The 27894-nt window shown below is 43.7% G+C and overlaps 1 protein-coding gene across 1 annotated transcript in view; it reads right to left on the reverse strand.

Moving 5' to 3' along the window:
- The window catches only part of LOC107126035 (serine/threonine-protein kinase TNNI3K-like), a 197290-nt gene that overhangs the window by 92924 nt on the left and 76472 nt on the right, over positions 1-27894 (reverse strand). The window contains exons 2-5 of the mRNA XM_015429529.1: positions 19743-19795; positions 17928-17980; positions 15717-15849; positions 8828-8937 (exon numbers count right to left, since the gene is read on the reverse strand). Of these exons, the coding sequence (XP_015285015.1) occupies positions 8828-8937; positions 15717-15849; positions 17928-17980; positions 19743-19795 (349 nt within the window). The remainder of the gene's footprint in view (positions 1-8827; positions 8938-15716; positions 15850-17927; positions 17981-19742; positions 19796-27894) is intronic.

Genomic DNA, 27894 nt, shown 5'->3' on the forward strand with positions numbered 1-27894 from the left:
GTGATTTAGAAATGGTGAAATTTGGATTCCACGGAAACAAGGGTAACCAGAAGCAGGACCTGGTCATCCAAAGAGTTCTGAGGACAGGGCACAGTTAGCTCCAGGATCACAGTCAGCACAGAAGAGTACTGGTCCTGGGAACTGGTTGAACAAACAAGGCTCACTGCTTAGCCCAGAGTTTACATGGTCTACAGAGAGAGAAGCCCCCACCTCTTCCCATGCTTCATCTGACCAGGGCTTGATTGAGATTCAGTCTTGCAAAGCGCTATATGCACTTAGACAGTGATCTAGTTCAGTAGTTGGAACATGGGCCACTAGCCTGTTGCTTTGTTGCCCTTAAAGCTGCCTTCTTGCCATCTCTGCTGCTCCTAGCGAGTGGGAAAGAACTGGGAGGACTGGTGGTCTGCAATCTGGCCCTATAAGATAGGGGCCTGACTGTCCCATTGTCTGGCATGCTGGCAGCATCATCTGGAGCTAAGCCTTCAGGGGCAGGTCCCTAGACAGAGGCCTCAGAATCCAGGGTGTTCAGCGGTTGGATGTCCCCTGAGCCCCTTATCATTTCCCAGGACAGTCCCTGGTTTGTCCTGGTCATCCTCAGATGAAAAGTTCAGACCTGCATCTGGCTGGGGGATGGGGATTGCCTAACAGTACTGTAAGCAATAATTTGTGGGGGAGACCTTCACACACAATATTCTAAGGATTTTTCCAACTTCCTTCTTGACACTGTTCCTGTCACCTGGAAGAGAATTAGTGGGCCACCAAACAAACAGTAGTAGCTATTCCTTTGCATCCTCTTCACCACCACCATTGTTGCTCACGGGCATAGTGGGTGGCTAGATAATGATGGCAGCAAAAAGGAGGACCAGTCACAGCTGTTTGCATTCCCTTCTACTTGAGTGAACTGGGATGAGGCTAGATTCAGTTTCCAGTAATGGCAGAAAGTGGAGAAGCACATGCTACTACTGTTACTATTCACCCACACTCTTTGCATGGTAGTCCATGCTCCAGGTTGGGGAACTCCTGGAGATTTGGAGGTGGAGCCTGGGGAGGACAGGGACCTCAGTGTGGTACGATGTCATAGACTCCACCCTCCAAAGCAACCATTTTCTCCAGGGGAACTGATCTTTATAGTCTGGAGATGAGGTGTAATTCCGGGGGATCCCCAGGTCCCACTTGGAGGCTGGCATCCAATCCTCAACAGTACCAACAGAAACAGGGTAGGTGGGTAACTGTAGTAAAGGATTAGAAATCGTTAACTAGCTGGCCAATTATGGGATAAATATTCTAACTACTACAGCTTTCTTTTGCTTTCATTTTGCATAACTGATTGACTGCTCATTTATGACATTTGGAGGCTGCCTGAATAAGCAGAATTTCTGTACAGTTTGAGTGACTGTAGAGTTCCTGGGTGTGACAGTGACCAAGCAGATAATGGCAGATGCTGCTACACTTCCTACTTCTGCATGAGAGAGAAAAATGGACAAGTAAATGGGTAAAAAAGGCGAATACATACTATATGTATTGGAATTTGTTTGCAAAAATTAATAAAAATGTTAAATTATTTTTTAAAAAGGTGAAGAGGAGCAACAGCAGTGCTTTAGGGATGGGCTGGGTGGCTTGGCAAGTGCTGATCTATGGTGACCACTGATTCTGGCTGTGGAACAGAGGCCAGGCCTTGAAACCCTTTGTTTTCATGCAAGGATCATAAGCTGGTATAGGCCAACAGAAAGGTATACCCAGAAGGACTACTCATAAAAACAAACAAACAAACAAAACTTTGTCAGAGTAAATTAGGGTTGCAAACCTCCTAGGGCTGCCATCCCCTTGATGGGGGTGGGATTTTCTCACTCAAGGAGTTTACAGAAAAGCAGAAAGAAAACTAATGGCATGTCTGGAGACGAATACGGGGTGCTTTCATAAGGAATGAGAATGTGAGGGAAACATGGAAAATTATTTCCCTCCATCTGTGGTTACCAGAATGGAAGCTAAGGCTGATATTTGACATATCTGTGCTAAATTTATTTTAAATCCCAAAGTAAAAAGGCCATTTTAGAGCTTGGATCACATAACCTTTTATTGCACTACTAGTCATTTTCTGATTATAAATGATACCAGCTGAGCTACGTGGCAGAAAGAATCTGATTGATTGAAATGTAATGCTACTTGCTTGAAGATCTAACATCCTGCATATACTTTGACTAACTGAAAGGCTGCATTCTGAGGAAAGGCAGCTAGTTTGTTGAGGTAATCTCTTACTTCTGGTATGCAGATTGCTAGAAAGATGGCTAAATGTTCCCCTGCCCTGGGTATGTTTTTTCTGATCTTCTGTTGGTGCTTCAGAAATCTCTAGTACCCTAAACAGGTCTTGTGTAATAAGAACTGTATGCTCCTAGATATGATCCTGGAGAACTAATCTCAAGGCTACCTATGGTGGCCAAACCTCCACCCTTGAAAAATTGAAGAGTGGGGAAGACTGGTCAGAAAATGACCTCTATAATGATAGTCTAAGAACTTCCCCATATTTCTATGGTTTTTAGCACAGGGATTAGGGGAAATTTCTAGAGCATCACTCAGAAGTGATATCACATTTTCCCCAAATTCACCTCACAGCCTCCAACATCATCTGACTGAAATTTTCTCAGCTTTGCCTGTAGTCCAGGTGCCAAACACAGGTTCTGTATTTTAAAAACTTGACTTATGCCATATGTGGGACTCTCTGGGACTGTCTCAGATACCTCTATGTTGAATCTGGTTGTAAACAGTCACCACCAAATATAGTTTTAACTTGACATTCTCTGTTACTGTCCTCTGATTTGCTCTGATCCTGAGTCAAAAAACACAGAAATTGCCATCAGGAATCTAGACCAGTCAATTTGTTCAGATGTTATGATACCTACGGGTTGAGTTAGAAGATCCGGCAAGCACTATCAGTGTCTCGCGACTGAACTAAATCTCCCCTGCTATAAGAGGTGAGGATGGATGACAATGAGGGCTAGACTGTATTCTACCATGGGGAAGAGAAAGAAAAATAAAGCAGCCTTGACACTTGTTCTGTGCCTCAGGGATGTGCTACGCCAGACTATGATGGCTAGAGCCAGTGTTGCTTTGAAGGGCTGAGAAACAGTTCAGTATTCCCTGTGAATAATTCTATCTTCTAAAAAGAGTAGGTAAGAGAATCTTTAAAAAGCTGATTATTTTATATGTTTTTGTTTGGTGAGAGTCAGTTACAAACTCCGAAAATCCCATTATGAATTTCTAGCTAGGCAGGGCCTGTTAGGAAAGCTGAGTCAGCCCTTGTCTTGGTATCCTAGCAGCCTGACCTTGCCTGTATCCAATAGGATCTGTTTCCCCAGATGTGACAATTGCCATCTCTATGGCATCTTGGGAGAATGCTGTATAATTTCTCTTATTAAAAGGTGGCACAGAACTTTTTTTTTTTTTTTTACTGAACTCGGGTATGATAAATGTAGACGTATAACATTGGTCTCTTTCAGTGAAACACTGGCCTTCTGCACTGAACTTGGTTTATTACTTGTAGCCACTAGGTGGAGATACTACCGCCTTTATTTGAAAAATTGAAATTAAATATCCAAATAAGTTTCTGTAGAGCAAAGGCTTTTGGCAAAACCAGAAGACTCTTCATTGTTGTTCATTTAAGGTTTTGAAAATAAATATCTCATTAACATATCAAAAATCTAGGATTGATCTCTTGGGCAAGATAATATACTATCAGCTGTGTTTAGCATTTCTTTTTTGCAAAGAAAAGGAGAAACATTCCTTTTGCACTCAGGAGAAACAGAATGGGAAAAATCAAACTGACAGTTGGGCTAATTTGGGTCACTTTCTCACTTCTAAATCAATTTGATGGCTGGTGGAGCACACAGCATCTAGGTTGCCAACTTTCTTTGCTATCTCTGCTCTTATGCAGAAATTTTGCAGGTGAAACATTTCCTGATATGGAGATCACTGGTGGGTATCACCTGCTTAATTTCTCTGCATCATACTGCTACCAAAGGGTGACTTGCAGAATGCCCAACCCATAGGGTTGCCAGCTCCGGGTTGGGAAATACCTAGAGATTTTGTGGGTCAAGCCTGAGGAGGGCAGGGTTTGGGAGGGGGAGGGACGTCAAAGGGGTATAATGCCATAGAGCTCACTTTCCAAAGTGGCCATTTTCTCCAGGTGAACTGATTTCTGTTGCCAAGAGATCAATTGTAATCCCAGGAGATCTCCAGCCACCATCTGGAGGTTGATAATCCTACCAGTCCAGGCCAGTCTTTCTGATAGAACCAAAAGGAGTGGAATGTATTAAGCATATGTACATAACAGTTCTGTAATTTGCACAAGGCGTTGTATACCTTAGCTTTGATCCACGATGTAGATGACTGAATGCTAGAAACCAGCCTTTATGAATATAATTGTATTGGAAGGTATTCAAATACAGGCCTTGGCAAATTGTCTTTGGCTTGAGAAGATGGCCCCAAAATTTAGGAACCAGACTCATTTTTCAGCCTTCAGGGTTTCATATTTTAGAGGAAGATGAGTTGGTTTGTATACCCTGCTTTTTCTACCCTAAGGAGTCTCAAAGTGGCTTACCTTTGTCTCCCCACAGCAGGCACCTTGTGAGGTAGATGGGGCTGAGAGAGTTCTCAGAGAACTGACTGGCCCAAGGTCACCCAGCAGGCTTCATGTGGAGGAGTGGGGAATCAAACTCAGTCCTCCAGTTTAAAGTCCACCACTCTTCACCACCACACCATGCTTTTAATAATTCCCATCCCCCGTTATTACTACACAAAGCCTAATCCTAGTCTCTTTGCACTTTCTTGTGACACAAATGTTGTCACAGGCATAAGGAAATACAGGCATAACACTGGTTGTTATCACTAACTGGTTGTTATCTCTAACTCTAACCTACCTTCTCCCCAGTTTCTCATAATTTCATTATTGATTTTAAAAGCTTAATTGAACCGAATACTGGAACCAGTACAGAAAGAAACCGATGAAAACATGAATTCATCCACCACCATGGAAGGTTAAGAACATAAGAACATAAGAGAAGCCAATGTTATATCAGGCCAATGGCCCATCTAGTCCAACACTCTGTCACCTAGTGGCCAAAAATACCAGGTGCCACCAGGAGGTCCAGCAGTGGGGCCAGGACACTAGAAGTCCTCCAACTGTTGTCCCCCCCCCCCCCAAGCACCAAGAATACAGAGCATCACTTGCCCCAGATTGAGAGTTCCTATCTATACCTTGTGGCTAATAGCCACTGATAGACCTCTGCTCCATATGTTTATCTAATTCCCTCTTGAAGCCGTCCATGCTTGTAGTTGCCACCACCTCCTGTGGCAGTGAATTCCATATGTTAATCACTCTTTGGGTGAAGAAGTACTTCCTTTTATCTGTTCTAACCTGGCTGCTCAGCAATTTCATTGAGTGCCCACGAGTTCTTGTATTGAACTTGTATTGCAAGACAGTGATGCAATCTGTAAATTTGTTTTTGATGCTGTCTGATGTTGTTTTTACCCATTGTTATATCTTGGATTTTAAACTGTATAATACTATGTTGTTAACCACCCTGAGCTCCATGAATTCAGAGAAAGGCTGATATATATATTGTATTATACAGTTAGAATGTAAGCAAGCAAAGACAACGACTTCATGCACCTGCAATTTTATGCCATACCACAAGATCGATATTTGTCAAACCCTGTTCAAATATAATCTAGCCCAAAGACTTGACCTTTCTCAAACTCCTTCTACCCAAAGCATATTCCACACAATACCTATACAGCTGATGACACCCAACTGTATCTGTTGATGAGTGGCCACTTGGACACCACCCCACAAAATCTGAGGGGTTTGAGGCCGTGGTGGGATGGTTGAGGAAGAGCCAACTGAAATGGAGTCCAACTAAGACAGAGGTTCTGTGGCTGGGTAGGTGGGATTCAGGATTGGGGTCCCAACTTCCCATTGTTCACAGTGCACCTCTAATAACAGCACAAGCCGTCAAGAGTTTGGGCATGGTCTTGGATACCTTTTTATCTATGGAGGTCCAGATCATGAATGTTGCCAAGCTGGCATTTTACCAGCTGCGCCAAGCAAACCAACTAGCTCCTTTCCTGTCTCGCCCATACCTGGCCATAGTAATCTATGCAACAGTCACCTTCAGATTGGATTACTGTAATTTGTTCTGCACTGGCCTGCCCTTGAGACTGATCCAGAAACTCCAACTGGTTCAGAATGTGGTGGTGCGGGTCCTGATGGGAACACAATGGACAGCACACATTCAACCTGTGCAGTGCCAGCTACACTGGCTCCTGGTGGAGTATTGGGTCAGGTTCAAGGTTCTGGTACTGACCTTTAAGGCCTTGAGTGGTCAGGGACCCATGTATTTCTGGGACCACCTCCTCTGGTATGTCCCCCGAAGAGCTTTATGCTCTTCTAAGAACAACTTACTGGTAGTCCCTAGCTCCAAAGATGTCCGGCTGTCCTCAACCAGAACCAGGGCTTTTTCAGCCCTGGCTCCTACCTGGTGGAACTCTCTGCTAAACAACATCCACACCCTGCAGGGCATGCAAGGCAGAGATGTTCCACCAGGCTTTTGGTTGAGGACAGCAATGAGTACCATTGTATCTGGCACTCCCTTTCCCTCCCCCACTCTGCCTTCTCTTGCTCATTGCAAGACAGTGATGCAATCTGTAAATTTGTTTTTGATGCCATCTGATGTTGCTTTTACCTATTTTTATATCTTGGATTTTAAACTGTATAATACCATGTTGTTAACCACCCTGAGTTCTGTGAATTCAGAGAAAGGCAGTGTGTGTGTGTGTATAATAAAAGTGTACCATTTTACAGCATCAATGTGAACTAGGTGTTCCATGTAAAAGCCGCCCTGAGCCTTCGGGGAAGGCAGGATATAAATAAATAAATAAAAATAAAAATAAAAAGATACCACAGATTATGAAACAGCAAAACACATGGCTCAGGCCAGCCAACCAACCCATATGCCATAAAACACAAAATACCTTCTTAAAAAATTTAAAAAACACAACAATAAAACCATGAACAACATCAATCTCTATTCTGATCTGGGGGGAAAAGTCCAGTCTTGTGTCCATTATAATGACAAACCTGGCCCTGAGCACGCAGCAAACTCATCTGCAGATTATCTCCTCTTTAAAGACGGCATGGACTAGAAATGTTTGAAGTGTTTGAATGCAGTGTATTCTGCTTTGGTATGGCTATTATTATTAGATACAAAGTCTTTTGAGGCTCCTTCCTGCCACACAAAACTCTAATTTCAAAAGAGTGTATAATTGTTGGGGATAGAATATTCCCTTCTCAAATTCTGAAAGGTAATGTTCATTTCAAACATAATGTTTTAAATCTCTTTATGATGACATACCCCAATAAAGCAATGGAAATATGATTTCCAGCTATTTATCTTACAGTCACATTCTGAAAACCTTTTTACCCACATAAAATCACCCAGAGGAAGGCTGGATGGCAGCCTGAGGCCATTGCAGAAACAAAACTGCATGCCTGTGGAGTAATCTGGATTTTCCTTTGCATGTAGAAAAAGAAATCAAGAACAATTTGAATAAGGATCTGGAAAAGAGCTACTGCTGCGGATTATATCCTCCGGCGGGCACAAGAAAGGACAAGATATTGTTCACATGCAAGAAGACCTAAATGTTTTTCAAGGTGACTAATAAGCACCGATGTGAGATTTCACAGTTTGTAGCTCCCCGGACCTTGACTATAATATTGTCCTATTGCAACTAAAAATTCCAAAGGTGTAGAATAACATCCAAAGCACTGCCTTAAAAAAGGGATCAATGTCCATTGTAAGTACTCCAGAAGAAATGATTACTACCTTTTGGGACATTTCCAGACATCAGCTGTCCCAGTGCTCATAAGCAGGAAGTCCAAAAGTGAAACTGGAAAGACTTCTTCAAATAAAGGCCTGTTATCATGGGAGAGTGGATTGTTGTATCATGTAGACCCTGTACAATTTGTCTGGTGGTGATCAGCACTGTACAGCAGCTGCCTGGTATAGAATTGTACTGGTCCACCTGCTCTCCCTGGAGAAAGTCAATGACTGGAAACACCATTAGGGGCCCAATATTCTCAATTAATAAAACTATGGCTGTGGTCACACACACTAAATGATCCACTTTCAATCCATTTTCCAACTGGATTTTTACTGTGTGAACTGGCAAAATCCAATTCCAAAGTGCATTGAAAGTGGATTGAAAGTGGATTATTTAGTGTGTGTGATCACAGCCTATCTGTAACCCCTTTATTGCATGTGTATCTGAACAAAACAGCTTTAAACTGAATTCCTAATTCTCATTTTGTGCAAGAGTTAAAATTAAAGGTTTAGGACTGATGTGTTTGCTTTTCTAATGACATTTGAGTAAACATTCCATCTCAGATTTCTTTAGGGACAAAGTATCTCTTGGCTAAAAGCAGCAGGACAGCTTTTTTCCATTCACTAGAAACTGTATTTCACTCAAACATATGTAACAATAAGTTGAGACGGAAACAAATAAGCAGGGAAGTTTTGTTTTGTGCTTCCTTTCAGCACCATCAGGGTTGGAGCCAAAAATCTGTTCTGCTAACAGTGGAACCTTCTTCCAATACCTACAGCCTTCTGCCAGTGCAAGGAGCTTTGTTCCAACAAAGACGTGTGTTTTGCTGGTAATAGTCTCCTTGTGCCAGTGGAAGACTTCTTCTTGCATCAGAGGTGAGCTACTCTGTTAATGGAACAGAACCTTTGGATCCAATTTGTTGCACAGGGAACTAAGAAGTGGAACAACTTACCTCTGGACAAGCATTCCAGCCCCTCATTAATAATGATGATATGGGCTTGGGAATTGAGTAGCCTATGGGAGGCCTGATGTGATGGTATGCCATATCGGCTGCTGCAGCAGCTGCAAATGAAAAGGGGAAAAAAAGACAATAAAGCTGAAATAATATTTATCAAAAATGCAAACTATAGATATGTACTCCACAATTAAAGTCATTCCTCAAAGATTTGGACCATAGGGACAGTTATGAACTGCCTGATTTTATGGGAATGGTGTAATAAAGATGAGATCCCTTATCACACGAACTGTCTTTTAACTTCTGCACTATGGATTGATTTCTAGCTGAATGGAGTGCAAACGGAATTAGAGAGGTTCTTCTTTGGACCGCCATTTGTAGGAATGAAAAATTTTAAAAGTATTGAACTATACAAGTACTGCCTGTGGATGAAAAACAGCTTCCAAAGCAAGCTGCATTAAAGTGAGATATAAAATCAAATCCATCATACAGAGAACAGGTCACAATTCTGATCTGATTTGGCTGACTTGTTCCATAATCAGGAATGTGGATTAAAATCACTACTCCACTGATAAGCAATGGATTGAATTTATTTAGTCTGTTTTTATCCCACCCTTCCCTTTACATGACCAGACAAAAGCAGTACATACCCGAATCCGTCAGTGCAAGGAAATATATCCATGGTTTCGTTTGATTTCTTTTGTATTTAAACATTTATATTCCACCCTTTCCCATGGCCCAAGGTGGCTTACAAGAACATCAAACAAGAATAACCCCCTCCAACACCCCCATAAAGCTGAATCCACCCTCCCTGGCTTGAAAAAGTTTTGGATGTACATTTTGGATCATGCAGCAGAGCATGGAAAGCACTTTCCACCAGCCAGTGCTTGGCATTCCAACCACATCTGGATCCAGAAAGGCTGTTTATGCATCTCTTGCTTTTTATTGGCCATAAAAGACTTAGAAAAGTAACTGCAATTTTAATGCACTAGGTTAAAAAAGCAATCTTGCATGAAAGCCAGTATTTAAAAAAAACACCTGAAGATGGTCTTCATAAAAATACCTGCCTTGCATCTAAATTGTCTTGGAAATAAACAGTCTGTACAAAACAGCTGTGGTACACATAAATAACAAGGTATTAAGTCTTTATTTTTAGTATTTTGTGAATTTCCTTGGGCAAGTGTTCTGGAGAGCACCATAAAAATTAAATAAAAAGTTACTAATTCACACTAATTGTTCAGTCCTTTATAACATACTTCTGCTTTGGTACAGCACTGTGCAAGGGATTTTAACAAATGGAACCTTGTTAAAAATTGAATGCATAGTGTGGCATATGCATGATGCCTTCACATTTAGTTATAAACAAACTGTTAACGGGTGACTACTTGCAAGTAGGGTTACCTATTCCAGGTTAGAAAATTTCTGGAGATTTGGGGGCAGAGCTTGGAGCTGGTGAAGTTTGGGTAGAGGACTCAGTGGGGATAGGATGCCATAGAATCTGCCCTCCAAAGCAGCTATTTCTCCAGCGGAATTGATTCTGTAGTTTAGAGATGGGTATGAACCAAACCATGAAACAAGATTTATCACAAATTTCACCCTGTTCATGGTTTGTGATGGGTACACCATCATGAACTTCCAAAAACTTTTAAAACAGTTTGTGGCAGTTCATGGGTAGAACAGAAAGCAGAGGTTTAAAGGGACTCAGAGCCCCCCCCCACAAAAGCACTGAAAACAGCTTAGTGGCATTGAGCAGCCTGCTCCCTGCTGCTCAGCCATTTTGAGTGGTCTTATGCAGTCCCTTTGAAAGGGATACACAAGAAATCCCAGCCATTTTTGCTGCTTTTGTGGGGAACAAAAGGCAGGGTTTTATGTCATGAACTCTGGTTCACAAACCACAATTATGGTTCAGTTCATGCCTACTAAAGATCACCCATAATCCTGGGAGATCGTCAGGCTCTGCCTGGAGGTTGGCAACCCTACTTGCAAAACAAAGTGGGTAGGGTGAATGCAAATTCCATTCACAGCATTGCCGTGTGGACTGAATGCATCCTGCTTGGATGAACATCTGACTGATACCCATCTGTCCCAACTATACAAATGAAACACACACACCAGCTCATTTATATGTACATAAACTTGTTTTACCACATGGAACATCTTAGATGGATTGTGACAAATATCTGTTGCCACAGCAATGTTGACTCTTAAGTTGTTGTCCTAGAAAGAGCCACCCATCGACCCTAATTCCATAGAAGATATTCTAATAAATCACATTCATTAAAGAGAGAATGACTAAGCCACTTTCAATAACCAACCAAATTGCAGTCACTCACCATGTAGATAAATAGGCACCAGAGTTCAGGCTTCTAAAGCAAGCTGCAATTAACTCTGCTTTTGCATCATATAAATATTAATTGTAAGGGAAATTTCCAAATAGGAAAATAAACCCTCATAAATTTGAATGCCTTTCTGTATGCACGAGAGCTTCTGGCTGAAAGAAAATTGCCAGGAAGTACATCTGTGTGCGCGCGCACACACACACACTTTTAAGTGCTTTAGGTAGCATATCAATGCAAACATATTTTTGCCTTACAGCAAAAGCCTGATAAAATCCCAACACTTTAAAATGATCTACTGGAGTGTACTGCATCTGAAGGGCACCATAAGATCGCTGTCTTGAGATTTTAACTCAAATGGTTTAATTCTTTTAAACTCCATCAAATTTTCATTACAGCATTTGTCATGTGAATCAATTATTTTATGCCATTGGTGCTTCTCACTAGAATCTTTGCCACCATAATGAGGTTTTAGATTTTTTTTAGATACATTTAACAAAGTGTGTGGATGAATACACTTTGCCTTTGATTGTATTCTACAATGATTCTGAGTGTATGTTATGTGATGCCAAGATGTTTCTGACATAGTGACCTTGTGAATTAATGACTGCCCCCAACCACTAATCATTAACAGCCTTAATTCTCAGAGTGCTGTTGAGATTAGGTAGAATAACAAAGCTGGTAAGCAGCTATACCTAATGGAGGGAATCTTTCTCCAAATGAAAAAGGTATATGGCAGGGGTGGCCAAACTTGCTTAACATAACAGCCACACAGAATAAACATCAGATGTTTGAGAGCCACAAGACATGAACAAATATTACACACACGTTTTTATTGAAAAATATGCAGATTTGCTTTTTATTAACATTAAATTAGGCTGTGTGAAAGAGCTGCATGCGGCTCCCAAGCTGCAGTTTGGTCACCCATGGTATACGATGATCTGTTCTCTGATATTCTGTCTCTTTCTCTCTCTCTCTGTCTCACACACACACACTACCTTTGCAATAATATGTTTGCAAAATTGCTTGAGATTTCACGGAGGCAGCATGAAATGCCAGCTCCAGCACATGTATGGGTGGTGGCGGCGGCTAAAGTTAACCTGTGGGACTTTCCCCCTTCCCCTTCCTACAGAAGCCTACAGACTCTCCCTTGCAAAACTGCCTTCCCATCAGGAGAACTATGTGGCTGGATGCATGTGACTGACCTTAATCATTAGGGATCTGGCAACTACCTAAAGAGAAGAATATCATTTATATTCTGGCATGGCAACAATATGCTAAAAAATAATCCAAGAACGAGTCTTGAGTAGCAAGTTCCACACCTGAAGATAAAGAACAAACTCACCTGCAGAATAACATTTAAAGTGACTACAATTCATTCCTTTCTTGTGATCTGAGTTCATCATGCAGATACTCTAGCTGGTTTGCAAGTATTACAGATAATACAGGAAACTCAAACGAAGATTTGAACATTTGCATAGCTCCACTATATGACCCTCCAGTGTTTCCTCAACAAATGAACTGACCTTTTTTACAGCTCGTTTAGAAAGGAAGCTATTCCAGTGATCCCAAATGGTTTAATCTTTCAGATTTAGGCTGGTCATTAAGTGTAATTCATCTTCATGACAGATCTTTAACTACCCAACACAGTCTGTATCTGATAGATAAACACCATTGCAGTGGTCTAATTGGTTGGCACTTAGTGCTTAAGTAATGGGTTGTTACCTTTTTACTTCAATTATGTCTGTACTATACTGTACTATAAAAGCCTAGTCACTCTTTTATTCTTTCTAATATGCTTGTTTTCCACCTTCCCATCTGGTTTCCTGTATTATTTTTAAAAGGTGAAAAATTCATCATGCCTCAATACTCCAGCTAGTTCTGTTTAAAAAGTATATATTGTTATTTTTAAAGGTTTTACTTAAACCTTGGTACGAAAAAAAGCAGTTTGCCTATCCTGAATTGGGGAGGGGAATAAAAACCTGAAGCAACAGCATTGGGTAAAATGAAGGCCACACTTCACTAACTTAAAGTCTGAACTTCAACATCTGCAAGTTCAAAAATCTTCTCGAAGCCTCAGTGCAAGTAACTTTCCTACCCAGGAAAGCAATTGGCCCTTCTCTGGGGAACTTCACCCCGGCTCCAAGCTCTAGTCCAGTGTTTCCATTGCTTCTTCCACTACCCAAAAGATGCGCAGAAGAGGCCAGCACACAAGCAGAAAATCCTGCTCTGCAAGGTCTGCGTTGACGTGGATCATGCTGGATACAACCCACTATTAATAATTCTTAGATGGGCAGAGCAGATACCTTGGGACATTTCCGTGTTTGAACCTGGGGGTGGAGGGGCTGGTTCATACATGCAGAGCCCTGAAGCGTCAGAACAGACTGTTCCACTTCAGACTGCAGGTGGTGGTTTCCAACTTTCTTGCTGTGCTGATTTTCTGACTGCAGAGATTGTAACATATGGGCACACTCCAAAATGTGACACCTGCAGTCTGAAGAGGTGATGCCCATTCTGTCCCTTCAGTGTTCCATGTACAGACCACCATGTACAAACTAGATGAGAGGGACAGAATTACATAGATTTTAGTATTTTTTAAAAAACAGGTACCCATTTTATACAAAAGTATAAAGTAGTGATATCCGATCAAGACAACTGGTGCCTAAAAATTGCAAGATCATATTCACAGCCCTGATCTCTTCTTCCCCTTCTCCTGTATATCTAGGACTTTTCCAGAAAGCAAAGCATTACAAAAGCTGGAAATAAAATAAACACACAACTAAATCTGGGTAATGAATGGCCTGCCATGGTATTATTAGATACAGCAGTGGCTATAAACAACAGAGCTGGAAGCACTGCCTGCTGGGAGATGTAGTATGGAAGGATAGGAAACAGGAAGTATAGAGAGGAAGAGATTTGGCCTAGGCCTAGTTTGTCTTACTGAATGATGCCCCGTTGTTGTGCTATTTAAGATCTACAATAAATCTTAAATTGTATTCAGTCACATAATATAGCACCTGTGCTTATAAGAGTATGGAAAATTAAATTCAGAAATCAGATCATGACAACATTTTATCTTGATCATTGCTAGGCTTGCCAAGTCCCCCCGGGGGGCGGGGAAACCCCCGCCCCAGAGGCCCGTTCCCCGCCGCCGGCAGATCAGGCCCCGGGGGGAACCCCACCCTGACGTGCATGTCACCCAAAAGTGACGTGACCATGCCGGGCACGCTGGGGGCTGGGCCACGGTCATCCGAGGGAAAACTCTATGGTTTTCCCTCGGATGGTCGTGGCCCCGCCACAGCGTGCCCGGTGTCGTCACGTCACTTCCGGGTGATGTGTGCGCGTACACTCCAGCCGCCAGCCGGGAGTCCCCCGCTGCGGCAAGAAAACGACTTGGCAACCCTAATCATTGCAGAGAAATTAAACAAACTGAAGAGGATGAAGATGCAGAAATTGATACCAGAAAAGTGATGTTAGAGATAATATACAGAAAATACTCCAGTATAAGAAATACAGCAAAGTTTTGGACAAAAAAACCACTGAATATTAAAATGAACATAATTCCATAAATTGCCGAAGAGATGTGAATTTGGATTTAATAAGCTCTCAGGAGGAAAAGGAAGAGGGGGATTTTCTATGACCAACACCAGCAAAGTATGAGAACAGAGGGTCAATAAATATATAACTTTAAATGAATCAGAGGAATAATGGCTTTGAAAAGCTAAGCACTCTTCCTGTCTCCAGTGGAGAAATGGAATGGATGACTGTTACACAAGACAAGTGAAGCTAATTAGTAAGAATCAATGGACTCATGCTTACAAACAGAAGGTGCAGGGGAATTCTTCAGACGGTATGCTTCTCAGCATTTGGAAAGTGTCTGGCACTATTAAAATACTTGCCCATTAATAACGACAAGCAGAGACCTGAGGAAAATTTCAATTGGTCGAGGGGGCAGGGCACAGAGATGACAGAGCCCACTCTAGCTCTCCCATGCCATTTTCCTTCCCCTGGATTTCAATAAAATTCAGCTATGCTCTGAATTGGCAGACATTAGCAAACAGTGCACATGGGGCTTTTCTGGTGTATTGGATAAGCTTATTTATTGCTCAGCTATGGTTGTGAGGATCTCCCAGCCGTGAGTGTCTGATTGGCTTTGATGTCACACTGGGCCTGTGTAGGCAAGAAGATCATGACTCCTCTGGCTCCCAGTTGGCTTAGCTGCTTTGATGGCAAAATGCTGATCTACTTGTGCTTTGTGTGCATTTCAGCCACATAAAGTTATCATTTGGAGAGCAGTATGCATAGTGCAAGTCCAAAAACACTTCTTAAGCTGCCTGCCTAAGTCTTTTTACAATAGTTATTCAATCAGTAGTGTGCCTGACTGCAATGTAGCAACTTCAAATTGTAAGTGAATATTGAAACCCTGTACTGTAGGTGTGTGTGTGTGTGTAGCATTCAGCTAAAAATGGAGTTCCTGTTATGCAGAGTAGCTATTTTATTGTATACCAGAGAGAAGTCCACTTTTGATGTTCGCTTGCTATATATCTTACCTGGTTTGAGGTGAGCAAATGGAATTTCCCCTGTTAATAGTTCCCAGAGACACAAAGCGTAGCTGAAAACATCGGCTTTTACAGTGTACCGAGTACACTGTGTGAATACTTCAGGGGCCATCCAACGCAAGTTCTGCACATCACAAAAACATCAATAATGCATTAACAGACTGTTTTGTTTCCTCACAAGGGAGTGGATCTTTTCTCTATTTTTATATCAGTTTACTTTCTAGAAATATGCTAACAGAATTAATGTGGGGGAAAATAATAATGATATGAGTAATAATAGTGATATGGATATTAACAATAATCTATGGAGCAAATTACCATATCGTTTGTGGCAGGGCTTTTTTTGTAGAAAAAGCCCAGCAGGAACTCATTACCATAATAGGCCACACCCAACAGTAGAAACTCATTAGCATATTAGGCCACACCCATGACAGCACAGCTCATTGGCATATTAGGCCACACCCCTAGGTTACCAGAAGTGTGGTCATCCAGCCACACCCACCTTTTGCTTCTTATTCTGTTTACCTTGTTTGTTGTCCAAACCTAGGGCTTTTTTGTAGCAGGAACTCCCTTGCATGTTAGGCCACACAGCCCTAATGTAGCCAATCCTAATGAGTTTCTGCTGTTGGATGTGGCCTGTTATGCTAATGCGTTCCTGCTGGGTGTGGCCAACTTGGAAACCAGCCGGAACTCTGTTCCTGTGCGTTCCTACCCAAAAGTAGCCCTGGTTTGTGGTGTTTTCAACTATAGTGTAGATTTCACTTTGTCTGCACAAAACCAGAATATCTTTCACTATACTCATTGCTGATATGAAAAGAAGTTTCCCTGGTGGTTACTGCTTCCCACTCCCTAGAGTGTAACTCTGCTGGGCACTTCTAGACACATGTGCAACATGGTACCAATCTGAAGATTTTCATGGCAGCCAGAAACAAAGGAAACAATACGAATAATAGCTGATCCACAACATAAGTGAATACCTTGCATATCAATCCTAGCGCACGCTGGATTGTTGTTCAGATGACCTAACATCATGAGTTTCTTGGAAAATGGACTGCCACTTTTCCCCTCTCCCCAAAAACCTTATTCTTATGAGGTACCAAAACAAACAAACAAACAAACAAGCCTGGCAGTGGGAATGACTGACTGGTTATCTTGGAAGATTTCTAAGCCTAGCCTTAAAGCCTGGATAGTTCCAAGCATGCTCAGTACCATAGGTCACCTACTGGGATGCATGGAAATTGTAGTTTCCAGTGGCCCCTGGCTCAATGGGAATCTAAGTGGCAGTGAACACACTACATCTCCTTAGGAGCATCCCTTGCCCCTAATATGCCTGGGAGTTGTAGTTTCGCCAATTCACTGAATTCGTAGGAACTGTAAACTGCCAAAGTTTGACAAATCAAGTTTGCTTTTGAGATCTTTCCATTGCCTGTCAGCATTACTCGCTTTTTGACTTCTGCAAAGGAAAGATTGTTTGGGAAGTGGGCACCAGAGGTAGGACTGCCAACCTTCAGGCCGGGGCCAGAGTTTTCTTGGGATGACAACTGACCTCCAGATTATGTATATCAGTTTCCCAGAAGGAGACGGCACCTTTGGAGGGAGACTGTTTAGCATCACATCCCTGCTGGGCTGTGGGCTCCTTCCCTTCCCCATATTCCACCTACCCCAGGCACCATCCCACACCCCCAGAAATTTCCCAAGCCAGAGTGGGCACCTTCAATCAGAACTGGTTGACAGGGAGTTCCTCTCAGTATACCATCATCCTGCATGTTCTTGGAGAATTATCAGTGATATAAAAAACTAGTTTTTCCAAGACTTCTCCGAAGAAGCCTCAAAGACCTTAGTTAATTTTAAGGCAAGCTGAAGAAAGCTTGCCCATCGCTAGTCACAAGATAATTCTAAACAACATTGTTAATATAAGAAGCAAATATTAATGATGATTACAGATGCAGAACAGAAACTCATTTATGACTCCAGGCAGAGAGTACGTTTTGTACCCACTAATCTTGGCTGGCATAAAAACTGATCTCAAGCAGTCTACCAAAAAATTAACATATGAAAGAAACAAGACTGAACACTGTCCATATACAATAGGATGTATGCTGGCAAAAGAAAATCCTAATTTCGTTACTTGCTTGTAGGCTGAGTTTTCACATACATTGTAGAGTAATTATACATAACAAGACAAGAAAAGAAGAGGCAAACCCCAGGTTGTTTTGTCATATTGTCTTCATCCAAAGACTGCAGAAATCTGGATTCTGAGATTAAAAAAAGAAAAGAAAAACACCGTCTGAATAAACATCACCAAGTACAGGTGAATCTTTTTTTTTAAGTGAGACCTGACATTGCTTATGTATTTCTGCTGTATAAAATCCAACTAGAAATGCAAGGAAATTGTACATGATTTAAATGGCGTACTTTATAAAGTGCTTGTGTAAGAACACTAGTATTTTGCATTTGTCTTCAGGTACTCAGACCTTAAGGTAGATACAGTAGTTGAGTTCTGCCATCCAAAATTAATACCCAATGCCTGCTGCATAGTGGAAGGTCAGCCCACCAAGTGATGATGGTCTGAGTTCTATTTTAGCCTTTTTGAGGGTTATATTATTTTACATCTATACATTTTTCTGCAAAGCTATACAATGCTTACTAACAGATTGCAAGTAGGACTACTAGACTGCAACCCTGAGGTTTGCATTCTATCTTTAAAATCATTAATAAAGCCAGTGACAAAGCAGCCATGACTTCTGCCACAAATTCCTTCCCCAGTCCTGTCACAGACTCCCCACCTACAAACTGGCATATCTAGAGAAGGGGCAGTAGGAAAATAACAGGGCTGGGAACAGAATGGGCAATTGCTTCATGTCTTTCTTTCTTTTTTTTGTGATTGTAAACATACACCAAGACTCTCTGGATACACACTGGCAACCATCTGGATAAGCCTTTAAACATATTTTTAGGCATTAGGAAATGCCTGCATTATGGGAGTGGAGTGGGGGCAGCCGATTGCAATTCGGATACAAATAAACTTGTGGAATCATGGTACCACAGGAGGGTAGGAGAAATTACTGGGAAATACCCTCAACTCAAATGTCCCTTTGAGACTGTAGAAGCCAGGGGTCCCCAACGTGGTGCCAATGGATGCCATGGCACCCACCAATACTGTCCCTGGCATCTACCAAGTGTTTTGAGAATGTGGGTTGGGGCCAGGCTGGGCTTTTATTCAGCAGAAGTTCTGCTTGGCCATTGGAGAGTTCTTTGGCTGTGCACATTTTAAAAAAATGTTGCTTTGGCAGCAGCTGCCACCACAGCATAAGCATCTTCACTGTGTGACTGCAGGTAAGCCATGGCAGCCATTTTGTGGCTGGATCTACTTCCTGCGGCATGTTGTGTTAGAATTCCAAAGGTGCCCACAGGCTCAAAAAGGTTGAGGCCCTTGTTATAAGCTCTTGGGGACTTCAGCAAGCCAATTTCCCTATCTCCTTCTTTTTTTCCTCTTTAAAGTGACTCAGTTGTCCTCAACCAAGTGCAGCGAGCATGCCCAGTTCACAGCAAACAATTTGTATGACAATTTCTTCTACTTTTTTAGAATTTACAATACTTTTCTTCATATATAAGTAGTCCCTAAATATGCAAAAATGCCAAATGCCTCTACACTAGGCCCTGTTTTGTTATCTTCATTTGCTTTTAGAGGAAAAGATAACCATCCAGGTGATTAATTCAGGTGGCTAGCCATGTTGGTTTGAAGTCAGTACATCGGTGGTTTGCCAGGGGATAAATAATAGGGTTTTTTTTCACCACGCAAGAAATCTGTACTGTAGATTGAACAAGAAACCAAAATAAAATATATTGAGAAGCCACAAAGACTTGTTAAACTCCAAGAACACAAAAAGCCAGTCAGAAAACTTAGTTATGGCATTGATCTGTAGTTTATGATAGTCAGGTCTCCAATTATGACTGTCCCTTCTTCCCTAGAGACTGAATATATGCCATTTGTTCTTTTAATCCCCAAACTCTCACCTCCAAAATCAGCTACAACAGCATGGCCATCTTCATACAGGAGAATATTGTGACTGTGGAGAAATAAAGTTGTTAGATTGGGCAACTGTACTGTTTTCAGTACTAAATGTCCTTTAAAAATCCTTCTTTCCCCTTTTAAAAACACTAATAAAAGTGCCCCCAACCTGGTTCAGTGAGCAAAACTGAGTAGAGGTTGAAGGGTTTAATCCTCTCTCTCCTTCATGGTTATAATCCACATTGCTGCTCTGTGTGTGCATAAATTATCTTTACAAAAAAACAAAGATCCAAGTGTTATGTAGTACTTCTTTAACAGGCTAATCCAAGAGGACTCAGTGCAGCCATTTCTTTAGTGATACAGCAGTGATAAATAAATGAAAGAGTTGGCCTCGTATCAGATTATTCTCACAACTTCAGGATATTTTAGCAGCAGGTGAGTTTAGAGTGCCCAGGTCTTTGGCTAGATATATTCCTGCCCTAGAGCCCAGGTGTCTGCCAGCACTCATTAGAGCAGTGGGGGGGGGGGATAAGTGTTGCAGCAAACTTGGAAGTGCCATCAGCATGATGTCTAGGATTCCTAGAGCAGTCACACGAACGTGTTACCATCATTTCTGGGTTCACACCAGAAGTGAAACTGTGATGCCTATTTTGCATGTCCTTGCCCTCCTACAACTCCCACCAGTTGCCAGTGGTTGGCTGGCAATTAGGTATGCCAGGTGGTGGCCTGGCATCCCCAGGAGCTTTAGTGGTGGGGCAAAGGGCAGAAACAACATCAGGCTACGTGCTGATGTCACCACCAGACAAAAAACCAAATGTGATGGCAGCACATCAGATGATGCTAAAACCATAGAGTTTCTAGAGTGTTGGTTGTGATGTCATGTCTGGGGTTTTGCCTATATGTAGTGTTGGCATACTGTTTCTTCCACTGGCCAAAGAGGCAAGGGCAGGTGGGAGGTCCCTTCACTGGGAGATTACTAACCCAAAGGGAGCATACCTACCGGCAACACTGGGTGAGTCCTACCCTTATCACAAAACCATTAATGAACAATTGTCTTATTTAACATAATGGTTTATTTTTTAGCACTGAAAACCTCTAGGTAGATCATTCAGCTTGGAAAGGAAATATAACAGTACTTAACTAAAAGCCTAGTTTTGAGTAGCCATGGAGGCCCAGCACACCTATAGGTTACCAGAAAGCAAAGTGAAGCTTTTCTTTCCTACTCTCCACAAACCTGCTTGCCCTGAGGCCTCTGGAGTTAGCCTCTTAAAGAGAGCCAGTGTGGTGCAGTGGAGAAGAAGAGAACGATGTAAGCTGCATTGAGTTCCCATTGAAGAGAAATGCAGGGTACAAATGAATTAAACAAACATCATGATCATGATTCATGCCTGGTTTTGTCCCACAGCCAAGTGCACAGGGCTGTTTCTTCTATTCTCTTCTATTCTGCCTGAATAGGGTCTCCGCTTTAGCTGAGAAGCCATTAGCTGTGCCTCACATGAGTATTATGAGAAAATAATTCATCAATAAATTGGGAAGGTGCAATCTTGACAGTTTAGTAAGTCCAAGTGTCAGGGACATTCTCTAATTAGTAGCAGAACAAGACCATTTCCTAATTAGTGAAACATCATCTGTAACAGGTTTATTAATTATATGACAGTTTTACCTAGAAGGAATGAAGAGGATGACATTTGGGGTTGAACCCAGTGATAACCTTTCAACAAAATCAAAAGGCCTGATTCTCCTCTTACTTCAGATCCACTCAGCTAAAGTGAGTCACTCCTAATTTGCAATGGCATAAATGAAAGTAGGAAGAGGCCTGCAGATTCCAGCTGTGAGCAGAGGACTGCCAGTAATGGTAAGAGCTTCATAAAGCAAAGGGTATTTTGGACTGATCTCAAAAGGCTAATTTCACTCTGAAAACTTGATTTAATTTGACAGACTACTATCCTGTGTGATTCTGATTTTGTTCACTCCCCTTGCTTCTGCTTTGCATACGAAAGCTAGTCATTGTCAGAAGGATTTACAAGCATGCTGTCTCTTCACTATGATGTGCTCTTCACAATCATCTCATCATTAGAGTCATGCTGAGAATGGTATTGAGAATGAATTTGGAATGTGGTGGTGGAAACCTTACCATTATATGCAAAGAAAGAAAGACTTGGAAACTCAGGCTTGCTTGGCAAGGGTGCCAAATGCATGTTGTGTCTGGTTACTAGACCGCTATCTCTTACCACAGGAAGAGGTCCCAATCTCAGGGGATTGCTGAAAACCAGCTCTCCTTGGACTGAAGCTCACATGATCTAAGCTTTCTTCTGATGAAATACTCCTATATCTCTGGCACTTGGGTCACTCAAATGTCCACATTTATTTATTTATTTATTTATTTATTTATTTATTGTATTTGTATCCCGCCCATCTCGCAAGCGGGCTCAGGGCAGGTCACATAATCTTCAATAGTACAGTTAAGTTTAAAACACAATCAAACATTTATATTATAAACATTTAAAATCAGTCGTTTTCAACTGCTGGTGAAAATTCTGACCCATTCATCTGATGGATATGGCTGGTTGCTAGTAGATGGATGGCCAGTAGGTAGGAGACAGCAACCTTGGGGAGGCCATATATGGATGCCCACTGGCTCAATCAAAAGCCTGTTGGAACAGCTCCATCTTGCAGGCCCTGCGGAACTGAGTAAGATCCCACAGGGCCATGATTTCGATGGGGAGCATGCTCCACCAGGTGGGGGCCAGGGCAGAGAAAGCCCTGGCCCTGGTCAAGTCTAGACGGATGTCCTTTGGGCCAAGGACCACCAGGAGATGTTGATTACTGGAGTGTAAAGCTCTTCAAAGCGTATATGGGAAGAAGCGGTCACTTAGATATGTTGGTCCCAGGCAGTATAAGGCTTTGAAGGTTATTACCAACACCTTGAAGTGGATCCGGTACTCAACTGGTAACCAGTGCAGCTGTCAAAGCACATGCCGAATGTGAGCCTACATGGGCATAGCATGCCGCTGCATTTTGTACCAGCTGTAATTTCCGGATCAGCCTCAGGGGTAAGCATGCATACAATGAATTGCAGTAATCAAGCCTGGAGGTGACCATTGCATGGATCACTGTAGCTAGATCTTGGGGAGAAAGATATGGCTTCAGTAGCCTGATCTGCCTAAGATGGAAAAATGCAGATCTGGCAACTGCGGCAACCTGGGCCTCAATTGACAAAGAGGAATCCAATGTTACTCCCAGGCTCCTCACTGTTTGGGATGGCACCAAAGGTGCCCCTTCCAGTGTGGGGAGCCTGGTGCCCACATCCATGCCCCTTCGAATCAGGTACAGGACCTCCGGAGACATCTGGATCGGGTCGGTTCGGCAGCACTGTTGTTGTTAGACCTGTCGGCTGTGTTCGACACAGTCGACCACCAGTTGCTGATCCACTGCCTCGCTGTCATGAGGATACAGGGGCTTGCCTTGCAATGGCTTTCTTATTTTCTCCAGGGTCAGGGACAAAGGGTGGTGCTAGGGGAACAGCAGTCCAGGAGACACCCGCTTGAGTGCGGTGTGCCTCAGGGGGCAGTGCTTACCTCGATGTTATTTAACATCTACATGCGCCCCCTTGCCCAGATTGCCCGGAGGTTTGGGCTGGGATGTCACCAGTACGTTGAGGACACCCAGCTCTATCTGATGTTGGGTGGTCGTTCAGATTCCAGTCCGGAAGATCTGGACCGGGCATTGCAAGCCGTGGCTGGTTGGCTTAGACTGAGCTGGCTGAAACTAAACCCGATGAAGATGGAGGTCCTGTGTCTGAATCGGGGTGGTCTGGGGATGGGGATCCCACTCCCGACCTTCGACGAGGTGCCTCTGATGCCAGCGCCGGTGGTGAGGAGTTTGGGAATGCTCCTGGATTCCTCCTTAACTATGGAGGCCCAGGTGGCAGCCACTGATAAATCGGCCTTTTATCATCTTCGGCTGATTCGGCAGTTGGTTCCCTTCCTCAACTGCGACAACCTGGCTACAGTGATCCATGCGATGGTCACCATGAGATTAGACAACTGTAATGCTCTCTACATGGGGCTGCCCTTGTTGCAAATTTGGAAGCTGCAGCTAGTGCAGAATGCCGCGGCCAGGCTGTTGATGGACCTCCCTAGATGGGAGCACATCCGGCCTGAGCGGAAGGCACTGCACTGGTTGCCAATAGCATACCGCATTCACTTCAAGGTGCTGGTACTTATCTTTAAAGCCCTATATGGCCAGGGTCCGACATATCTGAGGGACTGCCTTTCCCCATACATACCCTAGAGAGCACTACGGTCGGGGTCACAACATCGTCTAATCATTTTAGGCCCTAAGTATGCCAGGCTCGCTGCTACTAGGGCCAGGGCCTTTTCAGTGGAGGCTCCTACCTGGTGGAATAAGCTCCCAGAGGAGATCAGGGCCCTGCAGGACCTTGTACAGTTCCGCAGGGCCTGCAAGACGGAGCTCTTCCACCAGGCTTTCAAGTAGGAGCTGCCCACCACTACCACCAACTAGTATTATTATCAACATCGTGGTAATAGGTTGGCCCTTTATTGAGATTGAGCCACAGCTTCGCGGCCGGCCGGTATACTGCTACCGGGATTGTAGTATTACACCTTATAGTACACCGTCCCTAACTGAATGACCATTATTGTGAGCACTTTATTTGTGTACTGTATGATTGTTTTACTCTGGTTTTATATGCTTTATATGACTTGGCACATGGTGCCACTAACTGTGAGCCGCCCTAAGCCCATTCGCGGGAAGGGCGGGATATAAATCCAATTAAAAAACAACAACAACTTCAGCTGACTCTGCTGTAACCATCCAGCCACAGCTTTCTCTTGCCTTTCTCACTCCCTCCCTTCAGTCCAATTCTTTTTTAAAAAAAATCCCCGGAGGGATATTTTTTATTGTTTTTTAATTAAACTAAAAAACTACAATTTTTTTTATAAGACTACAAAACTACAATTCAGTCCAATTCTATGCATGTTTACTCTCAAGTAAGGGCAGGGTTCTCTAAGAGAAGCACTCTAGCTAAGTAAATCAGGTTTCCTGACAGAAAGTCAGGCTTTGATCTTCACTGCATACATCTCAGATGCAAAAACAAATAAATAATAATAATCAGTTTACATTTATGGGTAGTAGAATTCTTGGGTAAGAGTCAACTCTCTTTATAATATTTCTAAGTTTAATGAGTGTAGCAGAACTTGACTCAGATCTACAAATTAGTGAATTTTGGCAACATTTCTAGTGGAAATGGGCAAATGCCCCTCCCCTCCCCTCGCCCCTCCCCTCGTCTGCTGCTGAGAACAGCGACGACAGCCATAACTTTTTAAAGAGCCCCTCCTGAGAGCTGGGGGAGCCAGAATGACCTCTCGTGTGTGACCGCTCAGACATCACATGCAAGAGGTGGCATTTGCCTCTATGAGTCCAAGGCCACCACCCTGGGGCTCAAGGAGGCAAGAGAACGTTTTTCCCCACCCCTCCCCCCATGCGAGCATTGCAGCTGCTGCCTAGAACAGCGACGGCGGCCATAACTTTTTAAAGAGCCCCTCCCGAGAGCTGGGGGAGCCAGAATGACCTCTCATGTGTGATGTCTGAGCGGCAACGCTGCATGGACATCACACACGAGAGGTGGAATTTGCCTCTACGAGTCCAAGGCCACCACCCCGGGGCTCCGGGAGGCAAGGGAATGTTTTGCCCCGCCCCCCATGGGCATTGCAGTTAGAACAGTGGCGGTGGCCATAAATTTTTAAAGAGCTCCTATCGAGAGCTGGGGGAGCCAGAATGACCTCTCATGTGTGATGTCTGAGCGGCAACGCTGCATGGACATCACACACGAGAGGTGGAATTTGCCTCTACGAGTCCAAGGCCACCACCCCGGGGCTCAAGGAGGCAAGGGAACGTTTTGCCCTGCCCCTCTCCCAGCGCGGGCGTTGCAGCTGCCACCAAGAACAGCGACGGTGGCCGTAACTTTTTAAAGAGCCCCTCTCGAGAGCTGGGGGAGCCAGAATGACCACTCGCATGTGATGTCCGAGTGGCAATGCCACTTGGACATCACACACGAGAGGTGGAATTTGCCCCTATGAGTCCAAGGCCACCACCCCGGGGCTCAGGGAGGCAAGGGAATGTTTTGCCCCGCCTGCCCCCCGTGCGGGCATTGCAGCTGCCGCTGAGAACAGCGGTGGCCGCCATAACTTTTTAAAGAGCCCCTCCCAAGAGCTGGGGGAGCCAGAATGACCTCTTGCGTGTGACATCACATGCGAGAGGTGGAATTTGCCCCTACCAGTCCAAGGCAACCACCCCGGGGCTCAGGGAGTCCCCCCCCCCCGTGGGCATCGCAGCTGCCACCAAGAAGAGCGGCGGTGGCCATAAGTTTTTAAAGAGCCCCTCCCAAGAGCTGGGGGAGCCAGAATGACCTTTCGCGCGAGAGGTGGAATTTCCCGCTAGGAGTCCAAGGTCACCACCCCGGGGCTCAGGGAGGCGGGGGAACGTTTCCCCCCCACACCGTGTCCCAACTGATGGCTGGTGGGAGCAGGGGGCGGGGCTTATGTGCCCGCCCCCTGGGTTCCTCCTGAGTGGCAGAGCGGTGCTCCGGTGCGCTCCGGCAGGAACCGAGGCCTTATCTTAGACACAGATGGTCTATTCCAGCTATTTGATGTTTCAATATATGACCTCTTTTGTCCTCCTTACACAGTATATTTGTACTACTTTGATATAATCCAGCTACTGCAGTTTGAAATGACACAGGCTGTGTGTGTGTGTGGGGGGGGTAGAACTCAGAGGTTCCATTTTGTGATGCTGGGAATGCAGCTGACTCTTCTCCCACTTCCTGTTTCAGACCACATGTGATTATTTCTCAAGAGTACAAATATATCTGCAGTTACTGTAAGGCGTAAAAAGTACCCACATTTAAACCGCTACCTTTTTTTTTGCAATTTAATATCAAATATCAGCAATAGGCCATTCAACATGACGTTGTCTCCTATTGGAAAGAGAGCTGGGTATAAATATCTGCATCAGTGATATTCACTCAGTGGCTCAGGAGCCCCATCTGGCTCTTTGACTTGCTACTTGTGACTCTTCTGAGCACCATTTCCCACTTTTGTTCCCACCCCATGTTTCAGAAAAGTGGGTACAGCCATTGCCTTTTAGGGTTTGCAGTAGGCATCTGGTGGCTCCCACATTAAAACACCTGCTGCCAGAGCAACTGAAGGATGGGTAAACTAAGAACCTCCACAAACTGCAGTCATCATGCCAGGGATAGAAGTAAAGGGCTCTTTTTCTCCAACAGCGCTCCACCCTTCTCTGCAACCTCCACACTCTCATCGCATCATCCTGGTGGTTGTTGGGAGGAGATCAAACAGGGCCACACAGGTGCGTTCAGATGGGGCATTTACAATGGTATAGGTGCCGGTTGGAATCGGTGTACTTACCGGCGTTCACATGGTGAACATCTGCCTTCCATCCCTAACCGTTGCAAAGAGCTTTAAACCATTGTATTCTTCCACTAGGTCCCAAAGTGGTGGTATCCTGAGTGCAACAGTTGTAATCACTTTATCCCCCTGTCTGATCGCTCTCCACCGTTGTAGAGCCACTTCCGTTTAGAAGCCCGAGGCTTCCGATTTTTGCCCGCCTTTTTTTTTTTTAGGTCGGCAATATGCGCTTGGGCGAAGCTTCGCCCCGGCATTTGTTTAAAAAAGAAAAGGTCCTTAGTTTAACGTTTTAGAGGAGTCTGGGACCTCAGGGAGGCCAGTTTGCTCTTTAAACTTTAAAGGTAAGTCCTCTCTTCAGGGCATGCTTTTCTGGACGGGGTGTTTTGCGCATGTGCGAAGATCGCCATTCTGTGGATGGCTGCCTATGCGCATGTGCAAACTAAGTTAAAAAACAACAACAAACTGCCGACGCTCGCTGTGTGTGAATGGGCATACAGCAATGGGCTCTGCAGACAGGAGGTAAGTGTGATCGTGTTTCAGCCGGCATAAACTGCAATGGTTCCAACCGGTACAGTTTATGCCAGCTGAAACGCCCCATCTGAATGCACCCACAGAGTAACACCACCACTGCCATAGCAACTGCTTGGGAGAAGAGCAAGCTAGCCACAGTGTGTGTGTGCATGTGTGCATGTGTGCATGTGTGCTAGTA

This window comes from Gekko japonicus, unplaced genomic scaffold (genome assembly GCF_001447785.1).
Source record: "Gekko japonicus isolate JY-2015 unplaced genomic scaffold, Gekko_japonicus_V1.1 scaffold304, whole genome shotgun sequence".
Classification (NCBI taxonomy): Eukaryota; Metazoa; Chordata; class Lepidosauria; order Squamata; family Gekkonidae; genus Gekko; species Gekko japonicus.